Source organism: Oreochromis aureus, linkage group 7 (assembly GCF_013358895.1).
Source record: "Oreochromis aureus strain Israel breed Guangdong linkage group 7, ZZ_aureus, whole genome shotgun sequence".
NCBI classification, from domain to species: domain Eukaryota; kingdom Metazoa; phylum Chordata; class Actinopteri; order Cichliformes; family Cichlidae; genus Oreochromis; species Oreochromis aureus.
In genome coordinates, this window is record NC_052948.1 from 37374282 (window position 1) to 37400156 (window position 25875).

The window sequence follows — 25875 nt, forward strand, 5'->3', positions numbered from 1 at the left end:
ACAATTGTGCACAAAACAAAAGAACTTTTCTGGTAGTCTGTAAACAACAGCATCTGTACTACCAACGGATTATGAGGAAATTTGATTAATCCCACATCCCATCTTTTATAGTTCTGAAGAATTTTTGTAGTGCTAGCGTGTCCTGTTTTCTTGGTAAGGATTGTGAAATACCCTCAATTACTCTCCAGCTGTACTTTCATTTTCACCTATAAAGAACACAAACGGATGTCTGAGGTATCTAGGCTGTGCTTAAAAAAACAGATTACAGTTCTCTCACAGATACAGCAGGCCTCAGTCCAGCTTTCCAAACTAAAACTAAAAACACAGTTGCAATGAACAGTAGCAGGTTTTTGAGTTTTGTTTTTTTGTTTTTTTTACTGTAGTGCTTCAGTGTGGTCAACTTTTCTGGTGTCTGTTTATACGCTGCAGATGAAACTCGGCCTGTTTAACCTGTCACCCAAGCAGCGTGTGCAGTCTTGACAGTTTTGTGAGCATTAAGCAGAGATATGTTTCACACTTTGCAGGACTCTGTAATAATCAGACTCTACTCCTTCTTCTTCTTTTTTCATTTAACACTAGAACAAATTAGCAGACCAACTCAGTTATGTTTATAGTATGTTGAAAATTGTGGGGGAAAAGGCTTCTTAGGCCTGGAAGCAGGATGTGTTGCATCCTAGACAAAACATACCAAAGGATTGCGAGTGATCTCTTTCCTATGTGCTCTGCTATCTCATCCTGTTGCATTTGTTGTCTTTACTCCAAACTTAACTCAAAGCAGTGGACAGGAGACTATGATCTGGAACCTATAGTATGGGCTAAAGAGGCAGAGAATGTACATCTGCTGTGTAGAGATGTTTTGTTTATTTCTTTACCTCTTTGGTAACCTGTGAGGTAAACAGCTCTGAAATTAATCTGCTAACTTTGGTGTATGTTTCCTAATGGCCATAGGGTGGAAGCTATATACCATAGTATGAATTAAATCTAAAACAAAAATTAAAAACATTTTTTAACAATAGAAACCAGCATTATTGCTGTCTTTATCTATTGTCTAATGGATCAATAAAAATGTCAATTCTCTGGTGTCGTTACAACTATCCTACAGCTGCCTTTTTCTATTGAGCTTTCCGCATACTATTACAGGAAAAAGACTGAGTCATCCAAAAATAAAAGCTAAGTTCCCCTAAACAGATGTAAGAACATTCCAATAAGTGACTTCATATGAACTTTAATGATGTTAATGCAAGGTTGCATAGCTATTTGCAAAAGACTCACTCTATAAATCTAGGTAGAAAACACAGTTTTTATAATCACATAACAATAGTAAGCATTAGGATTCAGGAATTAATGTTAAGAAACAAAGTTTCACAGTCATTTAGCTTCATGAATTTCTGACTAGAGAGGACTGTTCTTTACCGAAAATGGAAAAAGTTTTATGTTTTTACAGTTTCTTTTCAGTTTAATCAGTAAATCATTAGCATAAATTTGAAATATTGTTTTAAAAATTTCAGAACAAGCCACATTTGTTCTTCTCTACTCAAGCCGACATGTTACTGAGAAAGTAAGTCTTTTGAGTGAGGGTGTGATCTGTTTTGGTTTAGTCTGAATGAGGTCATTTTGAAGCACTATCAAGGACACTGAATTCCATGTCCCAAACTAAGTCTCTCCCTTGTATTGCTTGCCTGTTTCATTGTACATGCACTGAAAACCTTTGGACTTCTCTTAGTTTTCATTAAAAAAAAAAAAACAAATAAAAACAAATTTGTTTTTTTGCTCCAGCTGATACGCATATCAGTATTTGCCAAAAAACTGTCTATAAAGGATTTTTCCATCTCCAGGAAAGAACATGTAAAATTTCAGTTGTTTTTAGTCTAAAGCACCCATAGCTGTTAATGCAGTCGCAGCAACCTATTTTTTAAAGCCCAATTCTTCAAAATGTAGTAGCACACAAAAATCTCAAATCAGCAATATGTTTAGGCTGAGCAAGAAGTGAAGCTCAGGAGCAATCCTGGCAAATACCAGCTCACACAGTCTAGCTCAGCCAATATACTTCCATGCATATGGGAATCTACCATAAGGGAAAACTCTCTATACTCTCTAACGCTATTTTAGAGTGCATATAATTGCTCTGCATCTATTCAATTCAATTCAATTCAATTTTATTTATATAGCGCCAAATCACAACAGAAGTCGCCTCAAGATGCTTTATATCGTACAGTAGATCGCACAATAATAGATACAGAGAAAAACCCAACAATCATATGAGCCCCTATGAGCAAGCACTTTGGCGACAGTGGGAAGGAAAACTCCCTTTAACAGGAAGAAACCTCCGCAGAACCAGGCTCAGGGAGGCGGGGCCATCTGCTGCGACCGGTTGGGGTGAGAGAAGGAAAACAGGATAAAGACATGCTGTGGAAGAGAGACAGAGATTAATAACAGATATGATTCGATGCAGAGAGGTCTATTAACACATAGTGAGTGAGAAAGGTGACTGGAAAGGAAAAACTCAATGCATCATGGGAATCCCCGGCAGCTCACGTCTATTGCAGCATAACTAAGGGAGGATTCAGGGTCACCTGGTCCAGCCCTAACTATATGCTTTAGCAAAAGGAAAGTTTTAAGCCTAATCTTGAAAGTAGAGATAGTGTCTGTCTCCGAATCCAAACTGGAAGCTGGTTCCACAGAAGAGGGGCCTGAAAACTGAAGGCTCTCCCTCCCATTCTACTTTTAAATACTCTAGGAACAACAAGTAGGCCTGCAGAGCGAGGGCGAAGTGCTCTAATAGGGTGATATGGTACTACAAGGTCATTAAGATAAGATGGGGCCTGATTATTTAAGACCTTGTATGTGAGGAGCAGGATTTTGAATTCAATTCTGGATTTAACAGGAAGCCAATGAAGGGAAGCCAAAACAGGAGAAATATGCTCTCTCTTTCTAGTCCCTGTCAGGACTCTTGCTGCAGCATTTTGGATTAGCTGAAGGCTTTTCAGTGAGTTTTTAGGACAACCTGATAATAAAGAATTACAGTAGTCCAGCCTGGAAGTGACGAATGCATGAACTAGTTTTTCAGCATCACTCTGAGACAGGATATTTCTAATTTTAGAGATGTTGCGCAAATGGAAGAAAGCAGTCTTACATATTTGTATAATATGTGCATTGAAGGACATGTCTTGGTCAAAAATGACTCCAAGGTTCCTCACAGTGTTACTGGAGGCCAAGGTAATGCCATTCAGAGTAAGAATCTGGTTAGATACTATATTTCTAAGATTTTCAGGGCCGAGTACAATAACCTCAGTTTTATCTGAATTAAGAAGCAGAAAGTTAGTGGCCATCCAGGTCTTTATGTCTTTAAGGCATTCCTGCAGTTTAACTAATTGGTGTGTGTTACCTGGCTTCATGGATAGATAGAGCTGCGTGTCATCTGCATAGCAGTGAAAATTTATGCTATGTCTTCTAATGATGCTGCCTATCTCCAAGCCTCTTTGCAGTCCACCTCCCCCTTATGCTATCAGGATAAGTGAAAGTCCAAGAAAAGAGTCTCAGTACCAGTTACTGTAGATAAAAATAACAAACTTCCATTGTCAGTTTGACTGAACAGCATTAGAAAAAAGTCCACATGAGAAGTTCTAAACAAATAATGCAACCAGTCTTTCTCTGTGATTACTGTTTTTGATTTGCAGTCAGATTGTCTTTTTCCCAGTTAGACAAGTACCAAGTGTTTACACTTACAAAACAACCAAATTCAGTGAACTGGCACTCATCATCAAAAACTGTAGTGCATCAGATTATAGACTTGGTTATTGTGATAGCCTTGCTAGTTTTACCCACTTTGTGTTTATTTAAAAAAAAAGAGTTTGAATCACATAGACAGAGATTCCCTTCATTATTCTTAAATGAGCCAACAGCCGTCAAACTGGCCAATGTTCCTTGTTCAGCGTGTGTGTGTGTGTGTGTGTGTGTGTGTGTGTGTGTGTGTGTGTGTGTGTGTGTGTGTGTGTGTGTGTGTGTGTCAGTTGTTGGCAATTGCTGGAGTCTTCTGTGAATGATTTGATTATCTTAAAGCTTATGGTGTTGTATGAGGTCACATCGTCAGACAGCATGGAGTGCCAAGCAATACCATGCCCAAACAAATGCAGATGCCATATCACAGACTTGTACTTGTCTCCAAATTACAGTGTATAAGCAGTCAGTATTTACCCCGAGGACTTATTTCAGTATCTAGATTTCAAAGGAAGGACAGAAATTAATGATTACACACTAACAAATGTGCCCTACTCATACACAGACGTTTCTGTAATTTTCTGCTATAATGCTAGTGTATTTTCTGGCTGAGCAGAACCAATCTGTAAAAACCGCAAGCCAAACACTCCAATCTGCTGTCAGCATGGAAGCACAACTGGCATGCATCTCACAGTGTCACCTGTTTTCTGTGTGTTTGAGTTTGTGTGCATCTGTGTACGTCAATTAATGTAAGAAATAATTGTAGACAATACAGCTTTTGTAATCACTCCCTATGGCAGGATCTACGCCTTACAAATGTGGTTTCAGCAGCATGGGTTGTTACTTTCAGGCAAACTTAAAACACCGTTTAACCCTTTTACATTTTAAGCCTGATTCATGAAATAATTGCCCGAAAAATCTACTTGTTTTGAAAATGTAGTGTTTAGTGAACCTTCTGACAAAAACTAACCAAAAAATAAATATGAATTTGCATATATGAGTTTAAATTTGTATAATATTTGCTACGTAAGGCATTTTCTTTTTCAGTGCATTCCTCAAAAATGAATTGTGGATTATATTTGGGCTTTTTCTGGGATGTAGAAGTCTCAGAAACTCACAAAAACTCATATATCCAGTATGACACACTTGGCTTAGAGTTAAACAGTTAAATATACGAGGTGTTATAAATTGCTTTTAGATTGGGTTCAAAATAATATAGTTTTCTTATTCTTTTCAAATGTGAATTTTAATTTTTATTTATTTACTTTTTTTGTTAAAAAAACACAAAACCTGCTGCTCATTTCAAACCGGGACCTTCGTTTCATGTCATAGCCCTCATTCCCGGCTTGATGTCTGTTGTCTTCTGTATCTTTTTCTATAATACAATTTACAATACCGCTCCAAAAAAGATCTGATCCCACAAAATTTGAAAAAGATTTTCATGCTGCATTTGTTAGGGTGTCTGCATTTTCAGTTAAAAGGTACATCAGTTGTTTTAGAACTAAATGACAAGAGAGTCAAGTCCAGTTGCCTTCTTGTCAAGCAGCTGAGAGAACCTAAGTAGACCTTTTGATGTTGATGTTTGAAGTTTATTAAAAAATGACAGATTTAAAAAAGTCTCAGTACCTACACATGAGTCACTGCTGCCAAGCAAACATCTCTGCAGATAAACAGATAGGCTATTTTTGTGTAGGCCAAGCAGGAAAGAAACGCCATTATTTCAAAGAACTCACTGTGTTTCCGGTCAAAAGCTGGTTTCTCTAACCATTAGATCACTGTGAAACCACTACAAGACTCCATCACTGTGTACACCACAAGCATCTTTGTAGACTCTGTGCTGTGGACTCTCAGCTATTGAATGTGAACTTTAATCTAATCTTCTGTGTGGAAGCACTGATGTGGGTAAGAGGGGAATGGGAAAAGAAATCCTCCTGTGGACAAACGGGAAACTAATGGGCCCTTTTAGAAATATATATAGGGATCATGGTCATGACCACAGATAATGATTGGGTTAGAGAGACACTTGAGACAGAATGTGAGATACAAGTAAAAGATGAAGCCGGGGATGGCTGACAGGAATACAGGTTGCAGAAAGGAAAACATGGCCACGATCTGAAAGAGACGTGCAATGAAAACAAACCCCAAAAAAACAAGATACAAAGAAAGGATAAACTCAAGATTTTAAAATTCATAAAGGGATTTTTGAAAAACAATAGATTTTAAAAAGGAAAAGAAAGTGAAGAGAGCAATAAAAAAAAACTTGAGAAAAAAGAGATACAAATAGATTAATGGCAGGAAAATGAGTGAGACTCACAGAAGATGAAAGCAATAATTCAATTTGGGGTGTTTTTAAGAGCCACAGAGAATTCACATTAGTGGAAACCTAAGCTGGCATGATGAGCCTTCCAAAATAACTGAGTGATGAAAATGTCAGACAGAAGAATAGGAAGTTGTTTCTGAATTAAATATTTTACTGGATGTAAAATATTGGATAACTAATATAGATATAAAATTGTAATGCAAACATGCAATTGTAATGTTTGCACAAAAACTTTTCTTTTCTAGTGTTAGCTTAGCCTTCCTGGCTTGTGAGTACTTATGAGTTTAGCTTTGAACAAAAGAAAAAAGAAAAGAAAAGTAGCAGGGGCGGTGTTAGCAGTACAGTTTGTTTTAAGTATGTGTGTTTCAGTCTTACTGTAAAAAAATATCAGCCCATAAGTGCTCACTTGAAAAGTAAACACATTTAACATCTAACAATGTAGCCATCTTCTTTTCTATTTTAGTTATTATGACCATTGTAAAGAAATCGAAGTAACTGAAAACTCAACCAACACTTTACTCACTATCACCTAGCCAGCCAGCTAGTGAACCTTCTGACAAAAACTAACCAAAAAATAAATAGGTCAAGCAGGAAAGAAACGCCATTATTTCAAAGAACTCACTGTGTTTCCAGCCAAAAGCTGGTTTCTCTAACCATTAGATCACCGTGAAACCACTACAAGACTCCATCACTGTGTACACCACCATTTTCAGTTAAAAGGTTAAAAGGCAGTTGTTTTAGAACTAAATGACAAGAGATCAGTTGTCTGATTGGCTAATGTAGTCGTATTAGTCTCGCCAGTCTTTCACAAATAAGCATAGCATTAGAAAAACAAACAACATGAATGAATCTTGGTGACAGTGGGGTATAAGCGCTCCATATTAACAAGAACATCCTGCCAGCTTTAACATGAGAGAGGCAGCCTACTGCCTGTTGGAGAATGAGGGGAAAAAGAAGACAGATAATCACAGATGCTATATTTTTACAGTTTTACAGTGTGAGTGCTTTCTCAACATCGTCAAAATATTTAACCCATCTGTCTTTGTGCCATGTATAATTAAGTAAGTGAGTGTTTGCATGTGTTTGTGTCTGCACATGTGAGTGTTTATCTACCCTCAGTTCTGCATGTGTGTTTTGCGTGCATGTGTCTTTGTGGGAGTGCAGGGTTCACTGCCATAATCTGGCCTCTATTATTTCCTTATTTTTGTTCCCATAGATCAAGAGTACTTAATTAGAATTTAAGGAGGTCTGGATAGAGAAAGTTTCCTCACACAAAGGTCCAGAATATGCTAAAGTTTCTTATGCATAATAATTCAATGCAGTATATTTACAAATAGCCTAACACTTGTCTGTAAACAGTCAACAACTGGCTGTCAAGTAAAAGAAAGAAATTACAATTCACCATTGTTGAACTAGTGTTTCTTATTTATTTTCAATGAACTGAAGGGTACTTTCATAATAAAATGTTCTTTTTACAAGTAAAGCAAGCAAGGTTTACATTCAAAATTAAAAAAAAAGCTTTTCAAGAAGTTGTCTTTAAATAAAGGGCTTATTTAAAAAAAAACATGAAAAAGTGTAGTTTGAGTTTCCCCTTTTCTTCTTTTTTCTTATCTATCAGGATTAAAATAACCCTACCATAATTACGACAAAAGCTGCACAGAGCAAAATAGAAATGGTCTGATAAATATGTAGTAATAGGTATGGGTGCATAAAGAAATGCATACCTATTGGTTACCTAGGCCATAGATCCATGTTCTTTTTCTAATAAAAGATTATTTCTGTAAGAAAAAAAAAAACAGAGGATAAAAGTTGTGGAAAATAATAATGGAAAAGTAAAAAACATGTACCATACTTACCATTCATGCCATTACATTGCCATGTGAGCATTAAGAAAAGACTTAAGAAAAGAAAGAAAGCATGGTGGTGTTAAAACACTGCTGCTGTATCATACACTTGGATAAAGCAGTACATATTATTATTAGCAGTTCATACTATAGGATAGGATAGTCCTAAGTAAACATTTGTACAAATGCACCATGCAAAATTTCTTTTAAGTAACTAAATGATAATCTGAGAAATTGCATTGTTAGAAAGTGTATAGGAACAACCTCTCATACATAACTCTGTACTTTATTAGGCTCACCTAGGACGTACGAGAGTGGACTCCCTTTTCCCCTTAGTACCGAATTAATTGGTGGCATAGATTCAACAAGGTGATTGAAGCATTCCTCAGACATTTTGTTCTACATTCATGTGACAGCATCACACAGTTGCTGCTTATTTGTCAGCTTCACATCCGTGATGCATATCTCCCATTCCACCACATCCAAATGGTGCTCCTTTGGATTGGGGTCTGGTGACAGTGGAGCCCATTTGAACTGTCATGTTCAAGAAACCAGTTTGAGATAGTGAGAGATTGGTGACATGGTGTGTTATCTTGCTGGAAGCAGACATCAGGAGATTTGTATTTTGTGGTCACAAATGCATAGATATGGTCAACAAGAACACTGAGGTAGGATGTCCATTTGGTCCTACTGGGTCTAAAATGTGCCAAGAAAACAGTCTCTACATTTTAATATCACCAGCATCAGCCTGAAGTGTTGATATTACGCATAGATGGATGTTGTTTACTCCACATTCTGACCTTACTGTCCAAATATCTGCAGCAATTGATACTCATTGGACCAGGCAACATTCTTCCAATCCTTTGGTGTCCAATTTTGGTGAATGTGTGTGAATTGTAGCATCAGTTTCCTCGTCTTAGTTGACAGGCTTCTAAGTTCGCCATGTTTTGCATCCTCGGGTGCTCTTCTGCATACCTGAATTGTAATATGTGATTATTTTGCTCGAAGCAGTCTGACCATTCTCTTCTGACCTCTGCCATCATTTAGATATTTTTGCCCAGAGAACTGACACTCCATGGGTATTTTCTCTTTTTCAGACCATTCCCTATAAACCCTGAAGATGATTGTGTGGGAAAGTCCCAGTAGAGCAGCAGTTTCATAAATACTCAGACCAGGCCAGTATGTCAGAAACTGTATTTATGGGAGTGCAGGCCCATCTGGCAACAACCATGTCATGTTCAAATTCTCTTGAATCACCTTTCTTTCTCAGTTTGAAGTTTAGCAAGTTCTCTTGACCATGTCTGCATGTCTAAATGCCTTAAGCCATTTGATTGGCTTATTAGATATTTGTGTTGAGAGTCAGTTGAACAAGTAAAATTGCAGCTCAGTCTTTATAAACCCCCTCGAAGCAATGCATTTTTGATATGTTGTTCATGAACAATGGCACAGTTAATCCATTGTGTGCTGCTGTTTCTAACAATTGCTTTGAGTTATGTAAATCTTGAGAATCATTCCACAAACTAAAAATGTCTCCCCTAAAGCTCGTTATCAGGTTTTTGACAGCAAAATGATTCCTTTAAAGGTTTATTTACTGCATTCTGGTGGCACATGAGCCATTAACAAACTAATAGGAAAATATGTCATTTATGAAACTGTTGCAATAGTAGTTTGTCATTGCAATAGCCACACACATCTTTACACATTTCTATGTAATTACTTATTTTTATAAGACAACGAGTGTGCCAAAGTAGTTTTCCTAGGTTTCCATACACTTTCCAGGCCTGCTTTAGAGCTGTGTTTATTTACCTTCTTCCAGTGACTTTCCATTCTCCAGCCTCTTTTCCCTCCATGTGGCATTTTTAAGTAGTGACGGGGCCAAAAATTTTTTTTTTTTTTAAATCACATGTTGCTTCCATAAACAAAACTCTGGTTTACCCTTTGTAAACCTGGCATGGTAGTAACACTGTACAATGTGGCTATGGTAAACCAGCCATATTCTTTTGGGGGTAAAGAGGAAATTCTGCAATAAAGATAAGTAATGAAGGTAATTATATACTCCAGGATTCAGGGAGGAAATGAAAGAATTTGAGGGTTAACCTCGCAGGCCATAAAATCACAAAACGGCACTCCTTTCTCATTTTGAGTGGAAATAAAACAAATGTCCTTTACATATATGCACATATACTGTTTTATTTTATATTTTTCACTGGACGCGATCAGATTGTTTCATTTATTATTTTGATGGATTTTGCCCTACTAAGACAATAACATATTGTGAATTGTGGTTAAGATAGATTGGATGAGTAATAAATGTTTAGATCACCACTGACACAGTAAGACAGTAAAAACAGAAAATACAGTAGCAGTCATAATGTTAGAGTCAAGTTTTTTTTCTTTCTTGTTTTTCAGACTGGAAATTCTAAATGCTTCCTCTGAGCATTTTTTGTGCTGAGTCTGGTCCTGCTCCGAGTAAGATGTTTCACTGAGAGACAAATAGTTGAAATAGTTTCTCTGCTGGGCAATGAACTGCTTGAGAAATTTATCCAACTCTGGAGAGTCTGCTTGCATAGTTAGGAAGTGAGGTCAAGCTCCACTGCAGCTGCCGCCTGCACAACACTAACAGATAACAGACCTTCCTGTCAATACTCTCTCGCTTTCGCTCTCCCTCTCTTGCTCTCTCTCTGTCAACTCTGCTAATTTCTCAACAAGACTCTTTGTTTTACCATCTCGCGAGTGGAATGTCCTATAGTTGTCGTTAGAGCTGGGCGATATATCGAGATTTTTAAAAATATCGATATATTTTTATACGAGATATAAGATGTGACAATATCCTTTATATCGATATAGTCTGTTACGTTATAATTATAGTTGCGGAGCCGCAAGTTTGCCTCTCTTTCGTCCACTTTTGTCTTTACCCAACGTTACTCGACCTCGCCTCCGTTAATGAGTTACTGCGCATCGCCCCGTGAGTGGGGCTGGACGGCGTCAACGTGTTAACGAGCTAACCACGCTAACGAGCTAGCCACGCTAACGCCATGCACGGCCTGAAATCCTTTCATCTTCTCAAAAGTTGACTGCGCGCCTTTTGTATGAATTCTGGTTGTGCTTGATGACCGCGAACCGATTTTATGTGATACACAGCGCTCAGCAGTCTGTCAAAAAATGTTTTAGTTCGACTTTGGTAAGCTACGGAGCTGCACCGCTTGATGGATTGTCGGAGCATTACGGCTACCGAGGAGCCTCGCGGAGTGATACGTACTGTGCTTCAACGTAATATTACCGTATTGTGTGTGTATAAGGACCATAAATGGCACCTGTCCAGAGACATGGTTACGAAGCGGATTTCAAACTCCAGGCTGTCAGTCACGCAGTAGAAGTTGGGAACAGAGCAGCTGTGAAATCTGTCTTTGTTATTATGCTCAGCGTCTGTTAGTTTACATTTTGACGGCACAATTTGCTCTTTGTTATGCACAAAACAACATAGTTTTCTTTTATTTATAGAGCATCATTATTTAATAAATGCTCATAATTTATTTTTGAGTAGTTTTTTTTCATGTACATCTATGCTGTATGTTAATAAAAGTGCCTGTGTGACATCTGGGACACAGCTTTGACTAAGAACTCTCTTTTTGTTCTTACTTTAGGGCTTTAAAAAAATATCGAGATATATATCTTATATCGCCATCCAGCTAAAAAATATCGAGATATGAATTTTGGGTCATATCGCCCAGCTCTAGTTGTCGTATAGTTAGGACATATATCGTCTGATGACTGAATTCACAGCACTTGACATGCACGAGTAATGTCAGTGACCCTTTCCACAGCGCTAACATATTCCATCTACTCGGGGAAGAGTCCACTTTAATGCACAAAGTGCATAGCTGATTTATTATTTATATTTATATTTAATATTTATCACAGTCATTCAAATCACTTAAATCTAAGTTATTTTTCATCAATTTTTAATGAGGTTTTTGACCTTATTAACCTTTTTTTACTTACATTTGGTCATAAAGAGATATTGGTACTTTGTTTTCTTGGCGGTGTGGTTCATAAGTGATGCTAATGTGGTTGTAGAGTGATTGTTATTTGTTTCAACAAATACACAGAAAACATTTGAGAAAAAGGACAGGAAGGCTATCAGTGGGGTTTCCGTGCGCTCAGAATATAGGCACTAAAATAACGCCATAGTGCAGTGTTTAGCACTGTTGCCTCACATTAAGGAGGTATCTGTTTCAAACCTCCTAGTGAGCTGGGGCCTCATGTGCTTGTGAGAGAGATTTTCTGTGTTTCTGTGTTAGAGGACTATTATACTTCGCGAATGGCACTGTATGACAAAAACAGTGTCATAGGGTTGCGCACCTCTCAGTTTTTGTAACCTTCCATGCTCAGCCCCTCCTGCTGCCAGTTTGTAGAGGGAAACTAATGTGTGGTTGTGCTGGTTTTTACCACCATTCTATTGATATCAGTATAGAAGCTCTGAAGGAGATGTTACGACAGTATAAAAAAAACAAAAAAACAAAAACAGGACTTTGTGGCAAAAGCTTCTTCTGCTATACTAATGATTAGGGTTTGCATAAGTGGCAACACCTATAACTCTTGGAAATAATGTAGTTGATATCTCCACCATAACAGGAGAAATAGATGTGTGATGACATCAGTGGTGGTCTAAAAGCGATCAGTGCGTCAGATTTAATGGGGTCCCTGGCCCTCTGATTCAAACACAGGATGTTGCGTTGTTAGTGGTTTGATAGTGTTTTGTTAGAATTATGAGAGGTGGTAGGATGAATTCTAATGTGACACCGAAAGGACCCATTTCCAAGTTGCCTGTACTGACTCATTATTATTCAAGTGTAAGTTAGCAAAAGCCCAAACCAAGTAATCAGTTCCCAAATGTTGCTCATGAGTCATGACAGTTACTTACATGAATCTTGCATGCTTAGATCAAAAACTGTGCTACAATGTTAAAATCCAAAAATAAACACAAATTACTTTGATAAATTCATGGCGTCATCTAATGATGAATCTCAGTGTCGTCATCTGTGGAACTAAACACTCAGTTGACGTGGCCCACTTCCAGAAAATGGAAGAAGTCAGCTTTATTCATGTGAAGAGACAAGTAAATAAAATAAATAGTATTGAATTGTTCAGTCTAAGGCAAAAAGGTTTCTTTCATACATATCACAAAATTACACGTTAGCTCCAAGTATGTAAGTATTATACTTAAGACAATTTTAAAATAGAAACAGTTATGATGTGGATTACTTTTAAGGTTTATATTCCATTATGAGGTGGCTGTGACTCAGCAGTTAGTGGATGGTTCAATCCCTTGCTCCCCCAACCTTCATGTCGAAGTACCCTTGGGCAAAATACTGTACCCCCAGTATCCACTGATGCATCAAAGTGTGAGTGTATGAATTTTAATGTAAAAGTGAAATAGAAAGAAAGCACTTGTATGAACATGTGTTAATGAATGAATGAGGCTTATAGAAAAAAGAGTGCTTTGAATACTCAGATTGAGTAGAAAAGCGTTATTAATTAAGAACAGTACCAGTCCAGTTATCATTTATGTAGCGCAGTGTATGAAAGGATGGAGTAGGCTTCGGTTTTCTGATGGGCGTGTCAATTACCTCAACTAATATGTAACGTTTGTGTTTTTTTTAGGTGCGTTCATCATTTGCTGGACCCCTGGTTTGGTCATCCTCCTCCTTGATGTTTTCTGCGCTAGCTGCAATGTCTTGACCTACGAAAAGTTCTTCCTGCTACTCGCCGAGTTCAACTCAGCCATGAATCCCATCATCTACTCCTACCGTGACAAGGAGATGAGCGCAACCTTCAGGCAGATCCTGTGCTGCCAGAGGCAGGAGAATGTGAATGGGACGGCAGCGGAGGGATCCGACCGATCTGCGTCTTCCATCAATCACACGGTGCTGACTGGCAGCACCATGCACCACCATCACCACCACAATGAACATTCGGTGGTATAAAAAAAAAGAAAGAAAAAAGAAAAAGCCCAATGTCTTGGATTTGAATCCATCTTGAAGGGATTATTCTCTACAGGAGATACAGACTGAGAGAAGGTAAATGAGTGTATGTCAAGAAGAATATGGCAACTAGAATGAAAGCTGAAAAGACTCAAGCTGTCTGAAGACAGAGCTGAAGAGAACTCTGATAGGCTGTTATTATTTTGTTTTGTTAATTTCCATTTGTGTTAAATGTGTTGTCACAGGCAAAGATGATATGAACTATTTAAAATCTGTGAAGTAGAGTATTGCCAGTATAGCCCATCCTCTTTATCCAATCTTCCTAACTCTATGCCTGGTAGGTTTGTACTATTACTCGTCTAGAGCCCCATCATTACGAAAAGTATCGGACTTAACATCCTACATTTATGTTATTGTTGGTTGCTGACTCACCTGATCCCAGATTTACAACATAGTGTTTTTGATTTTTGTCGGGCAGAAGCTTTAACTTTAAATGGATGTGGTGTAGGCTTGAGGCAGGATATTGTTACCAATGTTATATATATTTCAAAAGATGTCATCCAAAGTGAAAATCCAATTCACTATCCTGCCTATATTCACTTGTTTTCCATGTTTTGCAATCTACCAAAACCCTGTGACATTGTTTCATCCATGAATTCAACACATTATTTTAATAACCTCAAACATTATCATTTTCTGCTGTAGAGAGTTGTCATCTATTGTTTAGCAACAAGTAAATTACAAAGTACAACCAGATTCATTTTTTTATTCTGTTCTACCTATCCTCTTTTATGAACACGCTCTTGTGAATCCATTAAAGCAGGTTTTTGCTTCCATTCAGTTTAAATAAAGTAAGGATCCAATGTTTGCTACAAATCCTGGATTGTTTACTCCGTCTAAGGATTTAAAGGCAAGCTGTTCCAGGGAAAAGAGTAGGAGGAGGACAGTTATGTGAAGACAGGATGAGAGTCATGTTTGGTGCACTTTCAGAGACTTGATATTATGACACCAAATGTGCTGAGCAGACTGCCTCTCAGTGTTTTCCTTGGTCCCCTGATGCTGACTTCGGGAGGGAAAAGGGGGACTTGTGGAAGTGAATGTGAAAGTATCGCCTGAGTTAGTACCAAATTGCTTTGTGGTACCTTGAGAATGAGTTCTTTAACAAAACAACTTAAAATTAAAAAAGAAAATCAAAACTTTTGACTCAAAAGCCTTCTCCCACTCTATTTTTACCAGCTTTCATGAACTAATGATGATACGTGAGCATTTACCTACCTCACTTCTGGTGAATTTATACCAAGCGGGGTAGAGAAATAGCAAGAATGGCTGGTTTAAACCTTTATGATTGATTCTGTAGCCATGCTAGCCACTGTGTCAGGCAGGGCTGTAGGCACAACAGTGCTATGACTATGCTGTTAGGATGGCTAATGACTCACAACATAACCTTGATTAGCAGCAAGCTGTGCAGTTTGTTGGTTTACACTTTTAAGGCAGTTTGTAATTTGTCAGTGGTACACAGTGAAAGCTAGCCAAAAGCAGTGCTCTTGAGTTTAGTTTAGTTTTTGTGTTTTTCACCTCCATTAGAAAATACACATTTTCCTTTTAAAAATAAAGAATTTGAATTAATTGTTTAGAGAATTCTTGAACTAAAACCCCACAGACACAAAAATGCACTAAGCCTTAGCAAATGCTGCAGTTGTTTAACAGAATCTGAATGACCAGCATAGATTTTTACTTGCTGTAACATTGGTATCAGTGATATGAAGTAAGCAGATATCCAACCAAAACACGTTTTATTTTGTGTCTCTGTCAGAGAGATAGTTGACGCTTACTTTAAAAGTATTATTGGTAGCCTATTTTGATTTTTATGACAGCAATGACAAATTAAAGTTACTCTTATCTTCCCCCCTTAGGGTGCCTTTATAACTGACTCACTTATGAGCCAGTGCAGTTCGAATGGTGTAATATTTCCACAAGTGCTCTCATTAACTTGCGATTTTGTGCCAGCTGAAATCCAGCATGGCAATGCTATGATGCACATTGTTAAAAATTGCAAACTGAATGTTTTAAATCAAAACACATTCTGGCCAAAATACATAGACAAACCTCCCAACAACCGACAGCAAAGTGAGAATCACTGCCAAAAGTACAGTCAAACGTTTTCCAGGAAACCAGATGTTTTTCAGGAATTTCAGCTGCAGAGTTAACATGAAGTCACCAGGTATCTTTGCCCAGATGTTTGGCCTATTAATCAGGCAATTTATGTTGTGATATACAGACAAAGTTTTTTTCACCATCACTCTGCAACACTTGCATACATTTTTGATGCATGTGTGAGATAAAGCACTGTGATCAGGGCACCTTAGTCATCACTTTTGTTAGTCATTTCCTTCCTGTGCCGGTGCTTTTTTTTTTATCTCTAGCTCTGCTTCTACTTGAGCCAAAATGAGAGAAATATTCTAAGGAACCAATCCCCTATAGCAAACTTGTTGTCTTAAATTTGTCCAGCTTTCACAAAATCTTGACCAGATTTTGTCAATATATGGCTCTGGACCGAACACTCCATATTTGAAATTCACTGTAACATTTCTTTTAAGTATTAATTCAGGTTATTATATCAAACCAACTAAACATTCAGTGTCTTTGTTTACTAGTGTGTCAGTCTTTATGTACCTTTGTAAGTATGTGTGTACAATATGTATATATAAAATATATTATGCAAAGTTAATCACCAAAGGGAAACATGTTTTGTGTCTGTAAATTTCACTGTGTTATACTCTGTCCAGATGTACTGTAGGCTTGTTTGTATGGGTTTTTTTAAATGCCATTTGTATTGTGATCCCAAATAATGACTTTCCCATAAACACTATTACAGCAACATTAACTTGTTTGTGATGCAAAATTCAATATCTATGAGTGCAGTGCTTTTCAGTTCCTGTCCATAAAAAGTCAATTAACAGCAGAAAAGCAGTGATTCACCCTCTTCTGGTTGAAAGTTTTAAGCTTAGAACATCTCCAATCATACCCAGAAGTGTTTAGCCGTAACCACACCCATCAGTGCAGTCTGTATGCACTTGTACAATACTGCAGCAGTGAGAAGAGTAAAAAAAAAATGAGCGGTGTTATGTTACTTTTTAAGCTTGCTAATACACCAGTCCTGCATATGTTTCAGAAGGACAGAGTGTAGGATTTAGTGGCATCTAGAGGTCAAGTCGAAGCATGCAGCTTACACAGATTGTGGCTAACAACTTACCAAATTAAAAGTTGTTAGCCAATGTAGAAATGCAAGTATCAGTATGGATACAATGCCTGCCCTCTTTTATGCCAGTGTTTAGTTATATGTATGGAGAGAGAGAGAGAAAGAGAGAGAAAGAGAGCGAGAGAGAGCTACAGATGTCAACAACAGGCCTCCTGAAACTGCCCAGAAAATGGTGTGATGACTTTTATCTCCTTAGATTATAACGTCATGGCCGTTTTACCCACTTGCTTCTTATTTTGTCTGAATGATGTATGCAGTGTTTGCTGTGGCCTTCAACTGATGCTGCTTGACACAAACACTGTGTGATGCAGTTCAGAAACATTCTGTAATACCAAAAAACTGATGTGCTTAATAAAAAACAAAACAAATAACAAAGCTGTAGATCTGAACATTTTGTTTTTTCACAGTGAAACATAACATTAAAATGATGTTGAAAGTTTCCAGGCAAAAAGAAACCCCAAACATGCACCACATGTTTTATATTTTTAAGTAATAGTGAAAAAAAAATCAATGTGATATCCTTACTATCTTTACTTTAGAGTCCAATATCAATAAATGTCCAACCACAGTCATAGTGTTGATACTCCAGCAACAATAAAAACATCAGTCTGACTCCAGGTGAAAGTGTGTGAAAGTTATCTATATGAAATGTAGGAGCTTTGTAAAAAAACAAACAAACAAAACAGAGACTGTATCTTACTATGGTTGTTCTGTTTGATTTCCTGCAAATATTTGTGATTTTGTCCAAACACATCAGAATGGGGAACACAGAAAGACACAGGCTTTTATTGTATTTGTTGTTGTCGTCGTCATTTTTTTCCCAGCCCATTAAATAGTTTGTGGAAAATGAGCCTGCTAACATAGTTTGGGCAACTTTAACTGTTACCAGAAATTTGTGTGTGACTGTGTATTTATTGTTGGAGGAGGAACACATTTCTTCTCAATGCTGTTTGTGTGCGACTGTTTTGCATAGCGAGAAAATGCTGAATGAATAAGTTCCCAAAGCTCACACGGTCTCCTGAGGCAGTGTTTCTGGACTTGGCTCATATTCGGCAGACAGTTTGGGGTTGGTTTACGCTGAACTTTTGTCAGTGAAACAGGAAAGAAGGCCCACCCACCCGCAGTGTTGACAACAATTCATTAGACACATGTGATGCCATAACTTGAAGTCATCTTAGATGATTTTGGAATGTAAAATGTGTATTAGACAGGCATATTTATTTATAGCATATATGTATACATTAGGTTGTATAATCATGAAAGATATATTTGGGATGAGCTGAATAGGGGAAGGGACTGATAAGCATATGCTTCCTCCTTCTGCTTTTTGAACAGGACATTTTTGGAGTAACATTTTACTTTTGTTTTTCTTTATTTCCTCATTAATAGGATGGCTTTCAGTGATTTCATGTTTATTTTTGTTATATGTATTTACAATCATTACTCATATTTTCAAAATAAAGATTCGATTGACTGATTGATGGATTGATTGATAAATGGAACAGGTTTTCTAATTTTAATAATGTTATAACGATGTAGAACTACCATTAAACTCTTACGACTACTTCATACTCTATCTAGTCTATACTGGCCTTTGGCTTCTGTCGACTGATTATTTTGGAATACAAAAGTTAGTGATTATCTGGTGAATATATGGAAAACTATTTATTTAATTTGTGACAAAATATTCCATTGACACAATGCCAATTCCCAGTCTAAAACCATCTCTATGTGTTTCCACCAAAAAAATTATTCTCCTCAGTGGCTACAAGATATGATACATGAGAAATTAACCAGATGTACCCCACAGATTCTGTTCAGCATGATTTGCCACAACTTCTGAAAGAAAGACATCATTAAAGAACTAGCATTGTACCAGCAGTGGTGCAGCGTTGGTGGAAAAGAGGTCAAATTTGCATCTTTAGTGCAGCACAATTAATGCACCATGTGCATGTGGTTACAGGTGTAAAGCAGAGACAACATGAAGCACAAATATGGTATTTCTGTATGTTTACTAACACTGTAAGAGTGGTCAGGGTCTGTGTCATGTGTGACATAAAGTATGCAGCAGTCCTTGCAACAGCAAAGAGATGTTTCCATGGAAAACAACATTGTCTCCCCTTCTGTGTGTGTGTGTGTGTGTGTGTGTGTGTGTGTGTGTGTGTGTGTGTGTGTGTGTGTGAGAGAGAGTGCATTCGCTCTGTTATGTTTATTGTTCCACAGCTTTGGACTGGTAGCCTCCAGTTGACTGATATACGTCTGTTCACGTCCTGTTGCTGCCCGAAAAGGCCAATCAGGGCCAGTGTGGCCACGCAGGAAGTTCTCTGCACGGTTGCTGAGTGAGGGGGGGATGTAAAATCTTCGTCACAAAGTCAATATAGACACTTTCCATAGTTCCTGCCATGGTTTGCTGAGTGAAAAATTTGTCCCATTAGTCAAATGTCCTACTGCCTGTTTGGATAATGACTTTAATGAATAGAGTTGAGCATCATGTTGCCAGCTACATTTATGAAAGATGAAAAAGTCAACAAGACATTAAAAATCTGCTGAACAGCTCAGATCCAGAACATTTAGAAAATACCAGCTTCCTCTGTTACACTAACACAGAGTTTTGACAAAACAGGAAGCGATTCTTAGCCATAATAACATATGACTGCCAGACATGAAGATCTGTTTTTCATGAGGCCACAAAAATAATTCTATTTTACTAATTTACTGTTAATAAGTGTTACCTCCCAGTAAGGATCAGCTGCTGGCTTTGCAGCACAATAAAAACAAAAACACTAACAAAACAAAGAAGATGGAGACAGGACGAGGAAATGACTGCAACGGCTGCAGATAAGAAACAAAACACCACAATCATGGATTCACTCTTGGAGGAAAATAGGAAGGAAATTAGGAAGTACATTCACATGGCTCTTTTGTATAGATTTCAACTTCAGTGAACTTTGACCTGTGAATACTTGTTCAAGAGTTCCAAACCATCCTGAAAGTGTTGACCTTTGACAGAATAGATAAACCTGCAGGATTAAGTGCCAGTGTTGTTTAACGGGTACATATATTTTGCAGAGGCATTTTTATGGCTGATAGAGTTGCCTGTGAAATAATTTTAATCTGCATCCTTGAAGAGCACACCAAAGAAGAGCAACAAAATGCTTTCCGTCTGTTTGGTTTTTTTTTTGATATGGTTATACACACACACAAATGACACAAATGACTGTTTTGCATTTTATAATACAAACATTTCAATTCACTAACAAAACTGTTTAAGGATGACTGGGTGATTAGGATTAAAACATAAAAATACAAAGAATGAGTAATGATTATGTATTCAGAAGTAGCATGTTCATAATGGATGTGATCACCTCATAAAATTCATGATAGCGCCACATGCGGTCTAAAACATACTAACATACCATTGTACGATTCTCTCTGTATTGTATTCATTGGTGGAGAAGTGATGGAGATAGGATTGAAAGACTCTGAGCCAAAGTGTAGATCAAGAAAAAGACGGATGAAAGTGCAAGGCCAGACTCCATACAGTCTAATCTAAACAGTTTACACTTAGGCATCCCCCACAACGCACACAGATTTCCTCCATTTAACTTGTATACACACACCCGTTTGCACTGAGATGCAAACACAGACATTTTGATAAAGTTGTACAAATGCAAACAAACAGGGCTTATTGCAGGCACATGGAAATTCATGGTAAAAATGCTTTGAGTAGCACCATTTCTCTAATGCATACTCTTGCACTGAGGAAAAACAACAAAAACTGACATAATAAGATACTAGGGGCCTTGTATAAAGAGAGACTTGCAATGAAATAAAATAAGATATAGTTTGGGCTCAGAGAGAGAAAACTCTACCAGTGATAATGTCAGTAGGAGCTCCTGAACCAGAGCAACACACCTTTGAAAGTGATGGTGGACATTGTTGGGTTTTCTTCTTTAGAGAGGTGTTTTGGGTTAAGTATGATGGCAAGTGTAAATATTCCTTTCTAACTTCCTAAATTCAGATGCATGCACACCTTGTGTAAAAAGATTCATTCTACTCTAAAAAAAAGTCACATTTAGATCTGACGTACAAACTGTTCAATAATTCTGTTTATTTGCAAGCAAGACAAAGAAATATACTTAATGTGAATTATGTATGGCAAACAAAAGGGGAAAAAGCCCAAAACATTATTGATATAATGCAACAAATACAGCAAAAAAAGTAACAACATGGCAAATTTTAAAAGAAGACAGTTAAGTCAGGCATTTATAGACAAAATCAACATGTTTTTTTTTAGATATGAATATCTTAGTTTTTTTTTTAAATTCTATTAATGTAACCCAAATGGAATTTTTACCAAAGAAAAAAGGTTAAAGAGTACGAGCACTAAGTATGATCTCTAACCTAGCTGACCTAATAAGCTTCCATTCTAGATTTATAGTTTCAGAATGAGGATGTAAAGACATGTTGGCAGTTTGTCACTTACAAGAGTCTATTTAAGTCAGGAGAATGAGTCCCATTAATAATTCTATTCATAATATGTGAGTTTTAGTGCTTCAGTGAGGAAATTTATGTGAAATGTAAATGCAAGTGAGAAGAATTAATTAACTTGTGCCTACTGTAATTTGCTCATATGTTCAAGAAATATCAATAACAATCTAAAACACATCTATAAAATTAAAAAAACAAAGAAACAAATAAAAACAGAATGCCCTGTAGTGGAATACCAACTTGTCTACAAAACAATCATCAGTGATTTAAAGTGATTGTGTGCCACTGTGGAATAAGCAAGCTGACTTGAAGAGAAAGGTTGTGTACAATCTTATAATAAATATATCATCAATCCCTTTCTATGACACTGTTAAAGAACTTTTTAAGTGTACATTCTCTCTTTCTGCCCAGTGAACTTCAGGGTCACACTGAGCCTATCCAGAGCATTTGCTAAATTTTCATCAACATTGACAAAAAAACTCTCAATGAGAAAAAGAAAAAAACAGATGAATGAGGTACAAGAGCAACTACTGCTAAAAATGACCAATGGTATATCTGTATGGTTAGTTTCCAAGTATTTTCCAAGTATTTGGGGTGAGTTCACTGATTCAGGTTTAACATTTTTCAAAATTAAAGTGAACCTGTCAGATGGGCAGCTCCCGGTAAACAGTCAGAAACTGAAATCCTGAATTCTGAATTAGCAACATACAAATGACTACAATATGGCCATGTTCAGTCTCCTGAACAGACAAGCTACAAAAAGAAAATGACTGCAATTACTTAACCATCTGAGCATGCAAAGTACAGTGCTGCTGTGGACTGCATTTTTGTTTTACTTTTCTCTCCTTATCTTATGCACGGAGGTCAGTTATTGCAATTTGGTTATTTATTTTTTGATTAGTTAAGTTTGATAAATATTTCAGATCATTTCTTTTTGTTTGTTGTTTTGATATAAATTCCACCCTGAAGTTACACCCAGCTCCTTATTAGTGTTCCATCCTAAAGAAATAACATATTATAAAAAAATAAAATAAAATAAAAAAAATCATTGTAAAATTGTACCAACTGTGTGATGTGGCTGCTTTAAGTCTGATGAGGATGGGTCGCCTTTATGTTGTGGTCTGGCCCCCACTGGGCCATAACACTCCCTCTCTATGGGGGGGGGGGGGTGAAGAACTAATCATATTTTTTTTTCAAAGCTGACTTTAATTTCACAGCCCCCACCCAGGCTGGATCACACCAGACATGTTAAATAAAAAAAACTTAACTAGAACCTGTTTGACTCAATGAAATAGGCTATAAGTCCTTAAAATGCAATAAATCATACCATGATCTCAAGAAACCCAAGAATGAATGAGAACAAATTCACTGTATAGACATTCATCTATAAATCTGAAAAGAGTTACAAAGGGATTTCTAAGGCTTTGGGACTCCAGCAAATCACAGTAAAAGCCATTATCCACAAATAAAGAAACTTGTCCTGACACTTACCAGGAGTGGCCAGCCCACCGAGAGCACATAGAACGAAGGTTTTGGACTGGTATAGCATTGCCTTAGACTGCTCATGCTAGAAAACCTTCCAATAAATTAAAATAGGTTCTGCAAAGAAAAGTGGGCAAAAAAATTCCTCCACAGCATCATACAAGTTCTTGCAGCCAAAGGTGGTGCAACCAGTTATTAGGTTTAGGGGGCAATTACTTTTTTACATAGGGCCAGGTAGGTTTGGATAGTATTTTTTGCTTAATAAATTAAAGCTTCATTTAAAAACTGCATGCTTTGGCTATTTCTATCTAAAATTAAAATTTGGTTGATCAAGTGAAATATGCAAGTATAACAAATATGCAAAAGTGAAATAAAATAAAGTAAATAAAATAAAATAAGAAATCGTGAAGGAGACAAATAATTTTTCCCCAGCACTGAGTGCTTGGGCCTAATGTAAATATTCATTAAATCATTAAAACAGCAAATCAATGCCTTTTGTACAGGGAAAAGAAGTTAACAGTCAGCATCAGCTTCAGTGTCAGCATTCATGCTTAGTCTGTTTTGATGCATACGTTCTAGTATCCGATGTATGCTACTGAAGCTGGGCCTGTCTGATGGGTGTGTACTCCAACAGAGCCTCATCAGATTATAGAGCTCCAAAGGACAGTTCTCAGGACAGGAAAGGATGTGACCGTCCCTCACATAGTAAATAACTTCCTCATGACCCATACCATAATATGGCTGCATCCCATGGGAGAAGATCTCCCATAACACCACACCATAGGCCCACACATCTGACTCTGTAGTATAGCGATTGTAGAATATAGACTCTGGAGGCATCCAGCGAATGGGGATGGCATCATTTTCATTGGCTTTGTAGTAATCAGCTGAGTAGATGTTTCTGGAGAGGCCAAAGTCTGCAATCTTTACCACCATTTCCTCTCCAACCAGGCAGTTCCGTGTCGCCAGGTCACGATGGACAAACTTGCGCTCAGACAGGTATGCCATTCCTGCAGCAATCTGCTTGGAAATCAATAACTGCTCTGTACAAGAGAGAGGCCCGGCCTCCAGCTCAGAGGAGAAACTGCGACCCGACAAGCTAGCACGGCTGAGGGTGCGCACTGACTGGGTTGGAGATCTGCGACGCAGGAACTCGTTGAGGTCACCATGGGCCATATACTCAAACATCAGACACATTGGTTTACCCACTGCGCACACACCTGAGGAGAGAGCACACAGAAAACTATTTGATGGCCCATGATATAGATTATCGCTTTTGATTTTCCCACCACAGATGTTTTTAAAGAACAAACACAAATATTTACCATAAACACATCAGTCCAATCAATGAAAACACTAAACTAACAGTTTTTCTTCTACACTGTAAAAACGATAACTAGTAATTGTTGATTTGAGTAAAGTTTTCAAATTAAACTGACTTAGAAATAAAACTTTCCATTTACAACCTAAAATAGCTTGTCTGCCCAACAAATTTCTTCCATTGTTGTCCTAACTAAGATTTTCTAGCGAGCATAACAAAGATTATCAACTTTTGAGTAGATTTTTTGAGTCGAGTTGGGAACCGTGGGAAACCCGTGGGTGACTGGCACACGTCGTGGTCTGAATAAGTTTGAACTAGACCAAACGAGTCTGAGCAGACTGTGTGATAGTGGTTTGTCGATGTGTTCTGAACTGAAAACCTGCTAAGAAACTTTGAACAAACGTGGCCAAAATTGGATGAAAATTACAATTTTTCGACCATTACAGATTTTACCTGGTCTGAAGTTGGAGTGTATTATTTGACCATTTTTTGGACAGGTGCGGGAGCTGCCGCCATTTGCCCTAGCAGGTAAGCTAACGACATCTGTTATTAGGATTTTCTACAAGCGCTAGGCTGCATCCTCCTGAGGACCCAGGAGGGTGGAACAGTAAAGCACTGAAAAAAGCCAAACAATAACATATTTAAGTCATCTAAGGGACTTATATATCATGTTTAAGCTAGCGAAGGACCGCGGGGGTTGAAAATGATATGCCAGGAGTTCGCTGTTCTCGCTGCTCTAGCGAGCCTTGAATCCCCAGCTAGCTATCGAAGCTGGTGGTAACAGACGTCTCCGAAAACGTAGAAGCATTTTTGCAAAAATGTGTTGTCTTAATAAACTGAGCAGATATTTGAAATTTACACAGCTACATTCTCGCCTGAAAATACCTTAAAAGTTTACTTTGTGACCCAGAAAGAGTAATAAGAGTAATATTAAAACTAAGTGGCTGCCGCCATTGTTTGAAACTAGAATCGGCTGGGCCGCGCTATGAATTCTGGCATAGGGTGGGCCACGAAGGATACACCTGACCCATCCTTCAAAGCTGTGGAAAGTATTGTATTGTTTTGAGAGCCTTTTTGTTGGTGGAGTTAAGTATTGATTTTATGTACAATTCCACGGGTAGACGCGATCTGTATGCGGTCCGACTTTGCACGCGCGCAGTAAGGATCGTGGAGTCCGATCCGTAACTTTTTTTCTTTTTTTTTCTACATTATATTGAAATGTTTCATTATTGCAAACATTTTCTCTCAGGCGGAGAGAGGTCGTGGAGTGTCAGCCTATGGTATCTGAGGTCCAGGAGAGATGACCTGCGCTGTTTTCCTCTGAGGAGGTAAGACTGTCCTAATTTATTTATAATTTAATTATTATTCAAATTGGGCATGATTTATACTTATATTGAAGCAGTACGGTATTTGCTGGGGTAATGCATTGGCCAACTTTATTATCTTGTGCTACCACT

General features: G+C 37.6%; 2 protein-coding genes across 2 annotated transcripts in view; one reads left to right on the forward strand and one right to left on the reverse strand.

Moving 5' to 3' along the window:
• The window catches only part of lpar1 (lysophosphatidic acid receptor 1), a 35015-nt gene extending 18266 nt beyond the window's left edge, over positions 1-16749 (forward strand). The window contains exon 3 of the mRNA XM_031753291.2: positions 13546-16749. Within this exon, the coding sequence (XP_031609151.1) occupies positions 13546-13868 (323 nt within the window). The 3' untranslated portion in view covers positions 13869-16749. The remainder of the gene's footprint in view (positions 1-13545) is intronic.
• Positions 16750-21229: 4480 nt separating this feature from the next.
• The window catches only part of musk (muscle, skeletal, receptor tyrosine kinase), a 37139-nt gene continuing 32493 nt past the window's right edge, over positions 21230-25875 (reverse strand). The window contains exon 17 of the mRNA XM_031753269.2: positions 21230-24317. Within this exon, the coding sequence (XP_031609129.2) occupies positions 23611-24317 (707 nt within the window). The 3' untranslated portion in view covers positions 21230-23610. The remainder of the gene's footprint in view (positions 24318-25875) is intronic.